At 34.4% G+C, this 16876-nt stretch overlaps 1 protein-coding gene across 1 annotated transcript in view; it reads left to right on the top strand.

Moving 5' to 3' along the window:
• Positions 1–15839, top strand: part of LOC126809362 (NPC intracellular cholesterol transporter 1) — a 39397-nt gene extending 23558 nt beyond the window's left edge. The window contains exons 13-25 of the mRNA XM_056099693.1: positions 1094–1208; positions 1734–1861; positions 2395–2532; positions 3215–3304; positions 4882–5072; positions 5350–5471; positions 5836–5962; positions 6725–6783; positions 7335–7476; positions 8249–8480; positions 9033–9146; positions 9910–10072; positions 10845–15839. Coding sequence (XP_055955668.1) covers positions 1094–1208; positions 1734–1861; positions 2395–2532; positions 3215–3304; positions 4882–5072; positions 5350–5471; positions 5836–5962; positions 6725–6783; positions 7335–7476; positions 8249–8480; positions 9033–9146; positions 9910–10072; positions 10845–10993 — 1770 coding nt within the window. The 3' untranslated portion in view covers positions 10994–15839. The remainder of the gene's footprint in view (positions 1–1093; positions 1209–1733; positions 1862–2394; positions 2533–3214; positions 3305–4881; positions 5073–5349; positions 5472–5835; positions 5963–6724; positions 6784–7334; positions 7477–8248; positions 8481–9032; positions 9147–9909; positions 10073–10844) is intronic.
• The last annotated feature ends 1037 nt before the right edge of the window (positions 15840–16876 follow it).

Here is a 16876-nt window from a genome sequence, read left to right as displayed (position 1 = left end):
CTCAGGTCGACCAAGGGCAACAACTCAAGCCCAGGATCGATTTATCCGTACCTTGGCCTTGAGAAATCGTGTCATCACAGCAAATCAGATCAGCGCTCGTCTTCAAACAGACACTGGTGTGAGAGTGAGTGGCCAGACGATTCGGAATCGACTGCATAGGGGTCACCTTCGCGCCCGACGTCCTCGCGTGATCCCTTGTTTGAGAGATCATCACATTCAGGCAAGACGTCGTTGGTGTAGGGATCGTCAACACTGGGATAATCGACGCTGGAGCAATGTGATGTTTTCAGATGAGTCAAGGTTCACTGTTGATTTTTTGGACAGACGTAGGAGGGTGTGGCGTCGTCGAAACGAGCGCTTCCAAGACGTTAACGTCATCAGACATGATCGATTTGGGGGTGGTTCTGTTATGGTGTGGGGAGGCATCACTGTTGCTGGAAGAAAGGCTTTACATGTTGTTGCAGGGCGTGTTACAGGCCAGTACTACCGGGACAACATCTTGGCAGTCCATGTTGTGCCGTTCGCACGACGTCATGGCCGCCGTTTCATCTTCCAGGATGACAACGCAAGATGTCACAGGGCCAGGATCGTTACAGGTTACCTCCAACAACAGAACATCACCACATTACCTTGGCCAGCACTGAGTCCCGACCTCTCCCCCATCGAGCATGTCTGGGACATGTTTGGACAGAGGTTACGTCAACGTCAACAACGTCCTGCCAATGTCCAAGAACTTGCTGCTGCGTTGCAACAGGAATGGGACAATCTGGACCAAAATGACCTTAGACGTCTCATTAGGAGTATGGCACGTCAGATCAATGCTTGTTTGGCAAACAGAGGAGGATTTACCCGTTACTGACTTGGTTGTGATGCTGTGGTAACTTTGCTGTTTGACCCCGGGTATCATTTTACCCTTATAATGGTCAGTCTGTGCCTTACTTAGTCTAACGATCATTTGGAATAAATCGATGAATGTGAACTTCATTTCATTTTGTCATTTGTTTCTTCGTCAGTTTCATTAGGTGACTTTAATAACACTTAAAAATCAAATATCCCCTACTTTTTTTGAATAGTATATGTATATATTATATAGAGAGAGAAGCGTTTGGCGAATGAGACACTAGATGAGCAGATAGGACGTGTAGTTGGTAAAGTTGGTCCCAGCATGTTACTCACTTCAACATCGGAATCTATCGCATTTTTCCTTGGTAAGTTTTAACTAGTTGCATTTTTCCTTGGTAAGTTTCACCCCTTGTCAACATTTTTAGGACTATAAAACCCCTGTTCAGAACATGATCTTTCTCCTAGAATCATAATTATAGGCAAAGTATATCTAATTAAACAGAAATGACATAATTTTACAGGTTAAGCTGACATGTTACATTAAATCTACCATACACAATCCTGCTGGATAGACTGGATTACAACATTACAAAGATAATCTGCCTTTCAAAGATAACCAGAAAGAATCACCATCCATCTTCTTTGATTGGCATTAAGTAATTGAACATATTAGCACAAGGTACAATGGATACACAATTACTGAGTTTAATACCAAGCAACGTTTCAACGAGGATACTCGTCTTTACCAAGCAAATGATAAAGACAAGAGTATCCTCGTCGAAACATTGCTTAGTATTAAACTCAGTAATTGTGTATCCATAAAATTGTACCTTTTGTTAATCGCCATCCAGCTGTTAGTGTTAAATATATTTTACTACTTTTTGTTTCAGGTGCTTTAACTACTATGCCTGCTGTACGGATATTTTCTCTCTATGCTGGAATGGCAGTGTTTTTTAACTTCTTCTTACAGATCACCTGTTTGATTAGCGTCATGACGATCGATGCTCGACGGGCAGAGGTTTGTCCTTAAATATCTTTAAATTTATGCTTACTGGAATTTTGGTTGTAGTAATTCTAATTTGATACTTCGTGAAGTATAAAGTTCTCTTTTATTTACCCAAAGGAAGACTCTTAACTTTCTTGATTTTAAAGATCACTTTCAAAAATAAAATAAATGTAATTTTATGTAACATCATATTCAAAATAATACAAGTCCCACCTTATTATGGAAAATGACTCACAATGAATCTGTCCCTCATAGAATGATTGACAAATTTCTCTAAAGTTTTGCATACAATCTAACATGAACATTATTAAGTACATATTAATAAAAATTGTATTTATATGTGGTTCCCCCATGTCATTGGTGCGGGATGGAGGATGTGTCATGTCTAGTTGTTCAGATGGTACAGAGTGCCATGACAATTTGATCTGAATTCACAATTGGAATTAGAAATTATAATAGGCTGTATGGCACATGCATATCTTCGTTAACCCATTTGGTAACCCCATTTCAATTAATTTAATTAGTTTTATGATTTGTTTATTCAGGGTAATCGTTTTGATTGTTGTTGTTGTGTGAAGGAAGATGACAGTAATAAATTAGAGAATGATAATGGTATATTATATACAATAGTTAAAGACTATTACTCACATTTCCTCATGAAAGAATGGGTTCGTCCAATTGTTGTAAGTATATATAGTACATTGACTACAGAGAGTCAAAGTGGCTCAGTGATAAGGTGCACGTTGATGTAGAGTATTAGTACCTTCTGATTAATAGACTTTTAGATAGGAAGCCACAATAGTTCAATGAGTGTGCAGGGTTCGGTCCCATTTTTGGGCGAGAAAGTTCTAGATATTGTTGACTGAAAGTGTTAAACCAAATTCAGTAACCATGATTGCAGAATTTGGAATATTTCACTATTTCACAAAGAAGTTATCAGTCAATAAAATGATCTGTTTGCTCAAGCTTTATACGAAATGTGCATGAAATTATGGTATTTGATATTTGTTTATTTGGTACAAATCTGCAGTGTCTATTTTCTGTCGTGTCCGCAGGTTTATCTTGTAGATTTTGGTTTTGCGTGTAGTGTGGTCCTCCTGCACTTACTATTACTAATAGAGTAGTAGAAATCTATATAACTAAGTATAAAGTAAAATATATGATCCATGATGTGAAATCCCACAATAACTGGTCTATGAAAATGATCATATGTAGCAATACATCTATTTACCCTTTAAATTTAGATTATTTAAATGAATTATTTATTGCCAACTGGACAAAAGGGGAATGATTCACATGTTAGAAATCTAGTGTCTGGATAATTAAAGCTATATAATAGTTATTATTTTTAATATATTCATATAGATGGTGTTATTTGTTGGATATTTCTGTGCCAGTGTAGCGATGACTTCTAAAATAGAAGTAGGTTTAGATCAATCTCTCTCCATGCCTGAGGTAAGATATTTTTGAGTTTTAATATTAAATGTGTAAATAATATCATAGCTTCTAACTAAGCTTAGAACAATGAGTTTGTATAATTTGTTCTTAGAACAATGAACTCTTGTAGATTGATCTAAGCTTAGAACAATGAGTTCTTATAAATTGATCTAAGCTTAGAACAATGAGTTCTTGTAGATTGATCTAAGCTTAATAAGAAGAGTGGTATTGTTGAGTTATATTTGTGATATTATATCTGCTTAGAAATTTGTCCTAGTATAGTTTGTTCCAAGTTTAATAAGAAAACATTATACTATTGTGGAGAGGGAGAAATGTGGTTTAAAGGTCACCGGAAAAGGTTCATAGATTTTTAAAATAATACAAGTAATTATGTCAACATATCCTTTCCATAAGTATAACACGAACCCGAATGTCAATATTACCTGCAACAAGTAAATTTCAACATTAGTAATTTCCGCCATTCTCCGTGGGTAGTCGTAACTTTCTGTAAATAAACAATCTGTGACGTCATTTTAGTCCTTCTGCTCATATTCTAGTCTATATTTCTATGTGCAGAAGGACTAAAATGACGTCACAGATTGCTTATTGATGGAAAGTTACGACTATCCACGGAGAACGGCGTAAATTACTAATGTTGAAATTTACCTGTTGCAGGTAATATTGACATTCGGGTTTGGGTTATCCTTATGGAAAGGATATGTTGACATAATTACTTGCAATATTTAAAAAAGAATTGATGCTTTTTCGGTGACCTTTAAGGACCACTCGAATTTATATCGTGGTATGTTTGTTAGTGTTGTAGATGACTTGTCAACAAGGTTTGATACACTAGGACCCCATACCCCCCCCCCCCCCCCCCGACCCCCCCCACGGAAATATAGCCCAAAAACAATATAGGGAAAAACGTCAGTCTGATTAAAATACTGATCTATATTTTTTTTTATTTTTTTATTCTACTTTTGATGACCTCTACAGCATGGGAGGTTGTGTCAGGGGTCATATGAGCGGCTTTTGACCCTATAACGCTAGACATATGATTAAACAATCAGCATTGATGTTTCTAGTAAGATACCTACAGTTCTGTGCATCGCACGCCAAGAACTCGCTGCAACAGACCGTTTAATTGGCTATTCCCTCACATCTACCAGAATGCGGGTTATATAACATCTCTTCCAGATCTTAGTGCAGTAAATTTTGAACTATAAAAAACGAAACAAAATAGGATCTGTGTTTTAATCAGATTGGGAAAAACATATATTGCAAAATATACATTTTATTTAATTTACAAGCATGAAAATAAAACAGATTATGTGTAGCGTTCATTCAGAGAATACAGGGCCGTATTTTTGGCATTTTGTTACCAGGTGCCCTCATTAACACAATGAGGTAATCTGGTTGTAATATCATCACATCAGAACATAGTTGATTGTTACTCAGATAAACAAGCTAGTGTATGTGTGTATGTTTGTGACTGTGTTTCATGGCAACCCTTGTTTTTTTAAGATTGATTAACCTTATATGTTTTATGTTTTATATATTTAAATATTTTATTAGTTCTTAATATCAATTTTCAGGATTCTTATGTATTGCAATATTTCAACAATTTGACAAAATATTTATCTGTTGGTGCTCCGGTTTATTTTGTGGTAAAAGATGGACATAATTATACAAGTCTGAAAGGTCAGAATGCCATATGTGGCGGGAGTGGCTGTCCACAGGATTCATTGCTTGGTCAAGTCTTTCAAGCTACTAGATGGGCTAATGTGTAAGTTTTATATTTTACACTCAAATTTGTTATAAGAATTATTACGTTCTGAAGTTTTTGGTTCTGCAGCTGGACTCTCACTTCAAAATTATTATTACAGAAAGACATTTAATAATTTTGAAAGTCAGTTTCTGTTCTGCATTAATTAGTAGAGGATATTTTTTATATGGCGTTACAGCAGCTGATTTGCATTTTTCAGACAATTTTCACAGCTTAATCAGCGCAATTGATTATTTAATGATTATAAAAGACCGTTGATTTTATTTTGATTTTATAGATCAAAGATAGCACATACTTCTAATTCATGGCTAGATGATTATTTTAATTGGTTAGAACCAGGGGGAAGTCCAGAATGTTGTCGCTATGACAACGTTACATTAGAATTCTGTGAAGCTACAAGTAAGTATTGTTGCCATTTATTTGTCTTCTACATGGTTGTGTGGTTAGGAAAAGGACTGAGAACAACCTTTTCGAGTTTTTAAATCTGAATTCTACAGGGCATGGAACAAATAAAAAAAACCAGAGGTACTGTGTATAAATTGGTAATGCATACATAAGTAAAAGTAGACCGAAATCCCCAATTATGTTTTTGGGGTTTTTTTTTTTTTCTCACCATAATAGTATAAAAAATAAAAAAGCTGATTTGATCAATTTGAATGTTAAGTTTTGTGTATTCCCATTTTAGCCAAATAAACAAATCAACATTATTGTATCTCTCTTTGTAAGAGCTCATCTACAGTCACATATTTCGATTTTATTACAGATCCTAACCCTGACTGTGTACCATGTGATGTCAAATCATTTGTCAATAATCGCCCCCAGGAAGCTGATTTTATGAAATATTTACCCTGGTATTTAAAAGATAATCCAGAATTAAAATGTGCTAAAGGGTAAGTATTGGGTGTATGTTTCACTCACTGGTGGTTAAATTTCAATACAGAATATCTTATTTTGGTGAGTGTGTCACTCCTTGATAGTTAGATTTCAATACAGAATCTCTCATTGGGGTGGATGATTTTTCTTTGATGTATTACACATGATATGATATGTCAGTCTCAGAATGACCAATTTGCGAAAAATGATCAGATGATAATAATAATGTAATTTGTAGGTCCTCATTAATATCCAAAAGCATGCTCAAAACACCATGAAAGATGGTTATATACTATTCTCGTAATCGTTCCATAATAGGTTTCAAAATCTCTGATCTTCAGAGATAAATCATTCCACCATTTAGGAACAACTAAACTAAAACTTCTCCCACTAAAATGTTTCAAATTCAACTGCAGAATAATCATTATGAGATTGCAAGGGCTGATTTGGTTGATATGGGTCCAGTCCATTCCATTGGTTTTGCTCTGTGACTGGCGCTAATGATGGCAGTAAAGATGAGTTCATACTGATCATTTTTTTTGCATAGAACTATTCCTTTAAAAATCTTATTTTCTGAAATATTTGAACATTGATTGAACTGTTCCATCATTGATGTATCCAATTAAAAAATGTTGATGTTGAATTGAAACTACTCCAGAATCTAAAAATTGCTTTTGTGGCGAACAAGGCAAAAACTGCTTGTGCTGATGTAAGTAAAAAACACTCTATACGAGTGTTGTTCCCTGTTTTTATTTATATATAAATATATATCTTTACAGGGGTCATGCGGCGTATGGTAATGCCGTACAACTAAAGGATGGCAATCAGTCTATCGGAGGTAAAAATATAAAAAATGCTTAAGTATATTACCTGTATAAATAAATTAGAACAAGGTGGTGATTGGCAACGCTCTCTTGAATAAATGAAAGAGGTGGCACAAACAAACTAATTCCACGTAACTATTGAAACATATAATGATTTTGACATAGAGAGTAGATATAAGTATAGTCCCCACTGAAGGTGTTTGGGACCTTTTATCATGATGTGTGGTTTCGAATCCCCCATTGTACGTGACAAAGAGTAGGGTCGCCTGTCCAACCTCGTGGGTTTTCTCCGGGTCCTCCGGTTTCCTCCCACTGCTAAAGACCCCTACGCGCAAGCGAATTATTGAAATAAAATTAAACCATATGTTAGTCTCGAAATGACCTAGTTTGTGTGGAGTGGACGTTAAACCCCATTTCTCTCTCTCTCTTTTATCATGATATATAAACCAGTATTTCCTGCTCAATGCTAATCTGCAGTAATTTACGTTTTCAAACAGAACATTTTAAAATCTTGAAAATCATAAATATCCATGTAAAACATAATTTTATTTAATTGTTATTTCAGCTACTTATTTTATGACATATCACAGTATATTAAAGACATCTAAAGATTATATTGATGCATTAAAGAATGCACGGGAAATATCAGAAAATATTACCTTATCATTTAATGGTCCTGAAAATAACTTAACTGTCTTCCCTTACAGGTATGATATATTATATATACTTATATTTTATGTTTCAATTGTTTTAACTCAAAATCACTTATATCTTATTGACTCTAGACCTAACTAGTGTAAATCATGACAGATAGCCACTTTATAAAACCAATCAACCCATCAATGTAAATTAATCAATGATTTTATTTTGACCAGGTGAAAGTATTTAGTCATTTTCCGTGTTTCAAATAAAATAACTATTTTATTATGTTTTCTGTTGTTGAATTAGAACTATTTTTACTCAGATCCAAACTGTCTAGCCATTTATAGAGTGAGAGAATGAATACAACTTTTTTATTTTTACTCAAAGTCTGCACATTTTAAAGTAAAAGAATAAATAGAATTTTTTTAACTTAGTTTACCTGCAATTCAAATGATAGAAAATTACTCATAAATCACAGAACTGGATAAATGTTACCAGTCTTTTTTGCTTGTACCCACACATGGAGCAATTTTCGTTTTTGTTGCAATGATCTCTGCAATGAAAATCTTTGGCTTTCAGCAACAAATGTTTCGGTATTCAGCATGCACTCTAGATTTGAACTGTAATAACAGATTAAAGAGATTATGTGTATCGGTAACGATAATATTTAGAGATTTCTGTGTTTTTCTTTGCAGTGTATTTTATGTTTTCTACGAACAGTATTTAACAATCGTCTATGACACAATGCACTCTAGATTTGAACTGTAATAACAGATTAAAGAGATTATGTGTATCGGTAACAATAATATATAGAGATTTCTGTGTTTTTCTTTGCAGTGTATTTTATGTTTTCTACGAACAGTATTTAACAATCGTCTATGACACAATGTTTAATCTGGGTGTTTGTGTAGCAGCCATCTTTGTTGTCACTTTCCTGTTGCTAGGCTGTGAGCTGTTTTCTGCCTTGATGGTTGTCATAACGATATGTTTTATAGTAGCTGATATAATGGGAATGATGTATCTGTGGAATATTTCTCTTAACGCAATTGCTCTTGTAAATCTTGTAATGGTAGGTGTCAAAATGATTAGTTGTATTTTCTAGAAACAAATATTTACATTATGACTGATCTTTCTTAATGTAAAATTTAACGATATTACTGGCATAGAATGGAAATAAATTTTTTTTTTTTTTTTTTTTTTTTTTTTTTATAACATCCTGTCTTTCTTCTCCATCCCAGCTAATGATGACAGATACGCCATGCAATGTTTTATGACAGAAATCTTGCCTTGACAGCTGTGCTACGACCTACTCTTGATTAAAAATTCCAACTGTCAATAGCAATGGTTCTTTTTTTGTGTACATTGGATCTCAGGTTTTTTGTCCCATCCGAATGACTAGATCCTTTTCCTTACCAGGCCATTTGTCATACACGACTGATGATGGGAAGCCTCGCCAGAAAATCCTGAGGAACTTTTTCAGCCAACCTCGGGATCAAACACCTGACTCCATGTTTGGAAGCCAGCGACTGAGCCACCATGGATTCCTAAATCATTTACATCAAAGATTTATCAGTTAAATTTTTAGATTTAAATAACATTTTATAATTATCATTATTTTCAGGCTGTTGGTATATCTGTAGAGTTTTGTTCTCATATAACTCGAGCATTCACTGTTAGCACCATGCCAACTAGAAAAGAGAGAGCAAAAGATGCTTTAGCACATATGGGCAGTTCGGTAGGTTTGAAATTCATTAAATATTTCATACACTGATGTTGGGGTCGACAGACTAAACCGGCATTATTGCAAGACCTTTTAATATTGCAATACCCTATATATTGAACATAAGAAATGAAAAGAAATATGGTCGTTCAGAAAATTTCTTATAGCGTGCCAGCTTTTTTTTCTGCTTATCGTGGGGTAAAATCCTTATAGTAGGCTAGCTTATCTCTGCATATTATTGTGAATGTAAACAATGAGGTTAAGACTGGTTTGTATTGTAAACTGTTTTGGATTGGTTCACAGACTCAAGCTGCGATCAAGAGCAGATAATTTGAATATGTGAATACCCCATGAATGAATCCAGGGTATAGTGTAGTAGAACGGTATGAGACCACTGGGGATACCGAGGATGCGAGAATCCAAGCACTGGCTTAAACTGAAAAACGATTATATCAGGCATTGGAATTATAAAGTTTTTTATACTGTTAAGATCTAAAATCATATGTGTCTCTGGACTACATAATGACAAGATATTTTGGTATATTTAATTTGATTTTTATATTTTTCCTAAGTGTCTGGAGAAACATTGACTAAGCTAGGAGGAATTATTGTATATTACAGGTTCTGTCTTGTACAACATTGACTAAACTAATATAGTTATTGTATATTAGATGTTCTGTCTTGTACAACATTGACTAAACTTGTAGATATTATAGTATATTACATGTTCTGCCTGGTATAACATTGTCTAAACTTGTAGAATTATTGTATATTGCAGGTTCTGTCTGGTATAACATTAACTAAGTTAGGAGGAATTATTGTATTAGCCTTCTCTAAATCACAGTTATTCCAAGTGTTTTATTTCCGTATGTATCTGGGTATTGTCGTTTTTGGAGCTACACATGGTCTAATATTTCTACCAGTAATGCTCAGTTACGTGGGTAAGTAAAAAAACTCAATTTTTTTTTGGTTAATGGTTTGGGGTTCAAATAGTAAATGCAGGAGGACTGCACCAAACCCCATAAGATAAAATAATTTCATGGCAGTGGCTCCAGATCATCCATTGTTTTATTGTATGAGGGGCATGATTATTGCGACCGTCAGTTATCACAATAACTTGGGCTAAAGTGTCATTTTCCTCATCTGAATCACTGTCCTGCCCAATTTTACAATAAAATTTATCAGATATGTGTTAAAAATCAGCAAATATTTCCCTCAAAGTGTCTGCTGATCAGCAGATATATTCCTCTAAATGTCTGTTGATCAGAAAATACTTCCCTCTAAATGCCCGTTTAACAGCAAATATTTCTCTCTATATGTCTGCTGGTCAGCAAATACTCCCCTCTAAATGTCCATTGATCAGCAAATATATCTCTTCACTTGGCTGCCATTTTCATATTGAATATAAACATTGATATATTGAACTGTCTGCTTTGACCTGATACTAAATGTTAGTTTCCCAATTTCTAAAATCTGTTTGTTGAGACCATGTGACAAACCAGAAAGATTTCTGTACTTAACCACATGAAGATATAATATAAAAATGAACATCTTTATCAGCATTGAAAGTAATAATTAATTATGCCCTGCTCTGAACTTATTCACATCAGCCGCCACCATTATAGGACAAAAGTTGAGATTTGGATTCCGGAATCCATATTGCTTGAATGTGACAATTTTGTAATGGACATAAATTCATTATTTATTTTTCAGGTCCCCCAATAAATAAAGCTAAGATTTTTTATCAGCGAGAAAATAAAATGGATAGTGGGGATGAAGATTCACAGTCGCAAGCATCCAGTAGACAGAATTTAGTTAATGACACTCCAGTTGCAACTTATACTCAAAATCAACGCCTTTAATACATCGTCTTTCACCTTTAATCTTAACTTGTGAATACATGTACCAGTAGATTATTTTGAACTCAGGAAAAAGAATTTTAACTGAATTATTGCTGATGGTATTATTAAAGAGATTTGGTATTCCTAAGACGAAATCCTAGCTAATCTCAGTTTTTTAATCCAATTATGAATAAGTCCTTTATATGTGGTTACATGCATACTCCTAAAGCCAAGCTTATGTCGGCCTATGACACAATAAAACTGACAATGACTAACCGCAACTGAGAGCTTATATGTTGCTACAACTGAATTTATCCACGACTGGATGCAACCACGGGCATCCAGCTGATCATAGTCGTAAGCACGCTCATGTGACACGGCGTCTGTTAGAGAATCGGTGCCAGAACTGTTCACATGACTGCCATGTGATAACCTTCAAAATGGTTTAATTCCACTTTTCCGCAATGTTTATTACCGCCCCTGGGTACTACGTGACTAAATAACCAAATCTTATTGGCTACCTCAGCGAGGCGCTGACTCAAGGTAGTTGTAGGTGCACTTGTGTTGTAAGAGCCCTCGGGTCGCCCAGGTCGTCACGACTGATCAGTTCCATTTGATCGTAAACCAGTCGCTGATTTTGAGTCTCTGTCAGTTTTGTCGCGACGTAAACTGGGCTTTATGTTATCTTGTTTAAAACTGTTGATATTCGAGAAAGGAAAAGGGGAATAACTCCTCTAAAACTTGTTAATCAGTCATAATTTTGGATGCGATTTAATCCACTCGATAGCACAAAATCACTGCTGGACTATTTAAAGACTGTAAGTATTATACTAGTTCTATGACTTGGGTGGTTTGATGTTTTTTTACGGAGCAGTAGTTTTTGGCATCTTCAAAAATGAGCTACTAAAATAATCATTTTTCTCTTGTTTTCAAACTTTTATAACCTATCATTCAACATATAAACCTATTATTGACTTTTATGCTCTGCTTTCACATGGGCTACGAATGCCACGATTCGTAGATAAATCGTAGTCGGTTGTAAAAGTTATTCTTAAAGGTACTTACACAATCGTATTATTCGTAGCACTTTGTATCTCGGCTACAAAAGCTTTTGTTTGTCAAAAACTTTTGTGTCTGGTCTACGGAAATCGTAGATGTATAGTAAACTCATTATGGCCCAGTACTACAGAGCCTGTAGTCAGAGGTCTGAGGGGCACTTCCAGCTTCAGTCCAGGTTCAAAGGGTGGTCTCACATGAAAGTGGGGCATTAGTTTTATTATCTTGTTGACTACAATTATATTAAAATAAAATGAACTGTACTATACTCAGTCAAATTAAACTGACGGTCGCCAGTTAGAACATATGAGCAAAGAATGCATTGACTAAGGTATTATTTTATTCTGAGCACCATGATGACAAAGTTCACTAGATATCAGGTCCATAGTGTGCCCATTTCCACCAACAGTCATCCAAACGTCTGAGAGTGAAAATATTAATTCACAACTTGGATACTGTTCCAAACACAAGATGTCCATGGAACAGTTCATTTCTAGGGGATGTTGCAGTGGCAAATCGATTGCGAAGGTGGCGTAACACAAAATGTCGGTCTTCTACTTATGACGTCACACGTCGAACAGGATGAGGACCTTCAGCTGTGGAGCCCATTTCTTGTCCGTAGATTATGGATCGTCCGACGACTGCATCCCATCACCCTCGTGACGTCAGCTACGGACGTATCCGTGTGCAGCATGCCAACGTCCCGTTCACGCTGAACATTTGACAGTCGTGGCATTGAAATTCACAGTATCAATGCTTGTTTGAACACGTCGAACAGGATGAGGACCTTCAGCTGTGGAGCCCATTTCTTGTCCGTAGATTATGGATTGTCCGGCGACTGCATCCCATCACCCTCGTGACGTCAGCTACGGATGTATCCGTGTGCAGCATGCCGACATGTTCACGCTGAACATTTGACAGTCGTGGCATTGAAATTCACAGCTACGGACGTATCCGTGTGCAGCATGCCAACGTCACGTTCACGCTGAACATTTGACAGTCATGGCATTGAAATTCACAGTATCAATGCTTGTTTGAACACGTTTTCCTGGTTTGTCACTCTACTGTGCGTAAGTGAGCACAAAAGCATGTGTCTCATGTAGGCATGTTAAAACACACTTTTGGTCCAAAACTCATTTGCACGTCCTTCAAATTGGTGCACGTGGGCACTGAGTTGCGGCATGTCGTCTTTGACAATGTCTCTACCGTCAGTATTCATGACAACTGTCAATTAACAAATTTCAATTCATTCTTTATAAATTTATGAGTGTGAAGTTTTTAATTTGAGTGAGTATATTCTGTGATCATTTAAGTTCAGTGAAATACATTGTAGCTTATTAAATTGTAACTTGTGCATTATTAAATACAATGCATTACTAATACTAAAGTATTTGAAATCTAGTAAATAATGCTCAACGTTATAAAAGTACTAGTGTCTTCTGGATGTTGGTTTTAATTTACTTCTTAAAGCCTAATATTAAGTATTTAAGCGATTAAGAGTCATTTGAAATCTGAATTTGAAACAGGTTGTATGGCACAGTGGACTCTTATAGCCGACCAGCTGATCGACTCTCTTGATTTAACAGTACTTATATTATTTATTACTCAAGTGTGTTTTGTGTAAATAATTTTATATAATATTTTATTCAAAATAACTCTAAAATGTAACTAATTATCAAGATTCCTTACATTGATTTCCCTTCTTAAAGCAAAACATTTTATAAGACTATTGGACTTCATGTAAACCACTCTCAAATGTATCTTTTTTTTTTATAGGATCTTATTTGAACATGCCAGATTGAATTGTATTGTCAAATTAAGAATAATTTTTTTTTTTTTAAAAAAAGGATCTAATTTGAATGTGCTATATTGAACTATTATTGTCAAATTAAGTATAATTAAAAAATTTATATGATCTAATTTGAACATGAACTATATAGTCAAATTATGTCTAATTACAACTAATTTGAACAAACCAAATTGAACTTTATAGTCAAATTGAGTCTATTTACAAAATTTATAGGATCTAATTTGAACATGCCAGATGAAACAATATAATCAAATTAAGTCTCATCAAAAAATATAATTTACTGATTTCTTGCCTTTTGAACTTTGAGACAGGTTTATAAAAATATGTTGACAGCTTGGTACATGTTATATTTATTGTATATGAAATCTATTGTACTCCTGTGTATTATTGTTTTTGTTTGTTTACTATCTGCATGTTATTAATTGTTATTATATTTTATTTGGACACATCTCATTTCTCTTATTGTTGTTTTTATTGTGTTGTTTATTTAGTTAGATGTATCTAGAATAATTATTGTTGTCAATATTTTCTTTGTCTATTAATCAGTGTCTTGTTATGAACTAGGAAACTTATTTTAGGTATATTATTTTATTATTGGCCGAATGCTTAAAGATGCATTATTCAAGAGCTAAATAATTAATAATTATAGATTTATTCACATGACAAGCCCATAATCAAAGCTCTATACCATCTGATGATCAGATGGCAGTGATATTTAATGGACTAGAACACTGTGCCATTCAATAATTTAACGTTAAAATGAATAATCAAGACTTTGTTTATTATCGTGGCAGTGGTTAGCAATGGGGATTGACAATCAAGACTATCTTATCAAAACCTCAAACAAATAAAGTAACTTGACTGATATTTTCAATATTCATTATTTATTTTTAAACAATTACAGCAAGAACCGACAGCTCTGTATCTATAATGCATCTTTAAATCTGATACAGGATTTGAAATCTTAAAACACTAAAACCAATGATTTATTTTATTTTTTTTGTGGGGGGGGGGGGGGGCGTAAAGACTGTCTTGAATCATGTTAAAATTGACACAGTTCAGATTGAATTTCTTCAAATTCAAGTAATTGATTCAAAATTTAACATTTTAATTCCTTGTTCTGAAATGTTTTATTTGACTATGATTATAAATATTAGATTGGTTTTGTTTGAGAGAAAGAATGAATATAAACAAGAATTTAATTCTATATAATCATGCTTGTGTGTGTGTGTGTGTGTGTGAAAAAGCTTTATTTTATGTCCGCTTCCACCGAAGTGATATCGCAGACAATGCTAGGGTGAAGTGTGTATTACTTATATAGTTATCATGCATATTCATTAATATGTAAATAGTGTAAATATTGGACCAATCAAAAACCTTTCTGTGTGCTGTTTATATGTAGTATTATTATTAATATTCATTGTCTTTATATATTTGTACATAAAATCTCAACTAGAGCAGTATTGTACATATAGAAAATTATATTTAACTTATTTGAATAATGAATAATTTAAGAAATAATGACATGGTGAATTCAGATTCAAATTAAGGGAGATTATATCCCAATATAAACAGATGGTTAGTAACTCTTTTTCCTTACATACTTGAAAAAATTATTATTACTAATAATACAAAGTGATTTACCCCTTTGAGGCCATAATTCATTTTATTTGAGATACAATTGTATATCCAATATTTAACCAAATGTACCTTTTTAAGCCAAACTTGCTGAAATTTTCGCCATGTTTGTTTAATTCCAAGATTCTAAATTAAACATTTTCTTTGACTATTAAGATAGATTTTGTTATATTTTGGTTTTGATTTGTTGTTATTTTAATTAATGAGAAATAATATATTGCTTGATTTATATGTACATGGATAAAGGTTCAAAGAAAGTGCTTGTAAGATTTTCAAACTTTTGTATATTGAATATGTACATATATAAGATAAACCTGTTATATTGTTTTTCTATCCACAATAAACTTTATATAAATAATATTACTTAATGGTGTTTCATTTTTCAAACAGTTGGGTGGAGGGGGGGGGGAGGCAGTGAGTAAGGCGCTGGCTCGCTAACCTGGAGATCCTGATTCGATCCTGGTGTTATCCAGCTAAGGGGGGTTGGATGGCTGAATGGTTAGCGTGCGCGCGCTGTATCATAAAGTCTGTCATTGAGTTGACTGGCGTGGTTTCGAATCCCCGGTTGTATATGACAAGGAGTAGGGTCGCCTGTCCAACCTCGTGGGTTTTCTCCTGGTCCTCCGGTTTCCTCCCACTGCTAAAGACCCCTGTGCGCAAGCGAATTATTGAAATAAAATTAAACCATATGTTAGTCCCAAAATGACCTAGTTTGTGTCGAGTGGACGTTAAACCCCATTTCTCTCTCCCTCTCTCTCTCTCTCTCTCTTATCCAGCTCAGTTAATCCCAGGCAAGGAACAATGTTCATAATTAGCCGTATTGGAGCAGAAAAATAGAAGGTTGAACAACATTTCATTCATTGAAACAGTATTTTAGTTTAATATAAAAGGTATTTTGACCTACTCTTAACCCTTTGAACCCATTAATAATCTACCTGAACAAATGTCATTATCTGTGGACCTGTGTTAACTATTTAGTTAGGGTCATTAAACTGTCATTATTTTATTGAGGAGAATCGCACTTATACAGTTAAACTGATTGTAAGTGTAATGCTCCACAATAAAATAAACATTAAAATTTAACCTTCATTAAAGATACATTAAGGGAGATTAAATAAAGAGCTGAAAGTTCTCACTATAATAGTTAAAAACTAGATAATGTAAAGGGAATTTGCTGATAATTTCAGTCAAATTGATCCACCCTGAACCGAGAATTTAGCGATTGGATTTTTGGCCTAGCCTCAATCATCATTACTAAAGTTGATCATCATTTCTAAAGTCGCTACAATAAAAAACATAGTCTTGATTATCCATTTCATGATTTAATCATGAATGAATGTTGAGGAGCAAATCGGATCCTAATCCAGTAAATATCTCAGGCTAGTGATGACACCGAGCAT

Source organism: Patella vulgata, chromosome 1 (genome assembly GCF_932274485.2).
Source record: "Patella vulgata chromosome 1, xgPatVulg1.2, whole genome shotgun sequence".
Taxonomy (NCBI): domain Eukaryota; kingdom Metazoa; phylum Mollusca; class Gastropoda; family Patellidae; genus Patella; species Patella vulgata.
The sequence above is the reverse complement of the archived record's forward strand: the minus strand, read 5'-3'. Positions and strand labels throughout refer to the sequence as shown.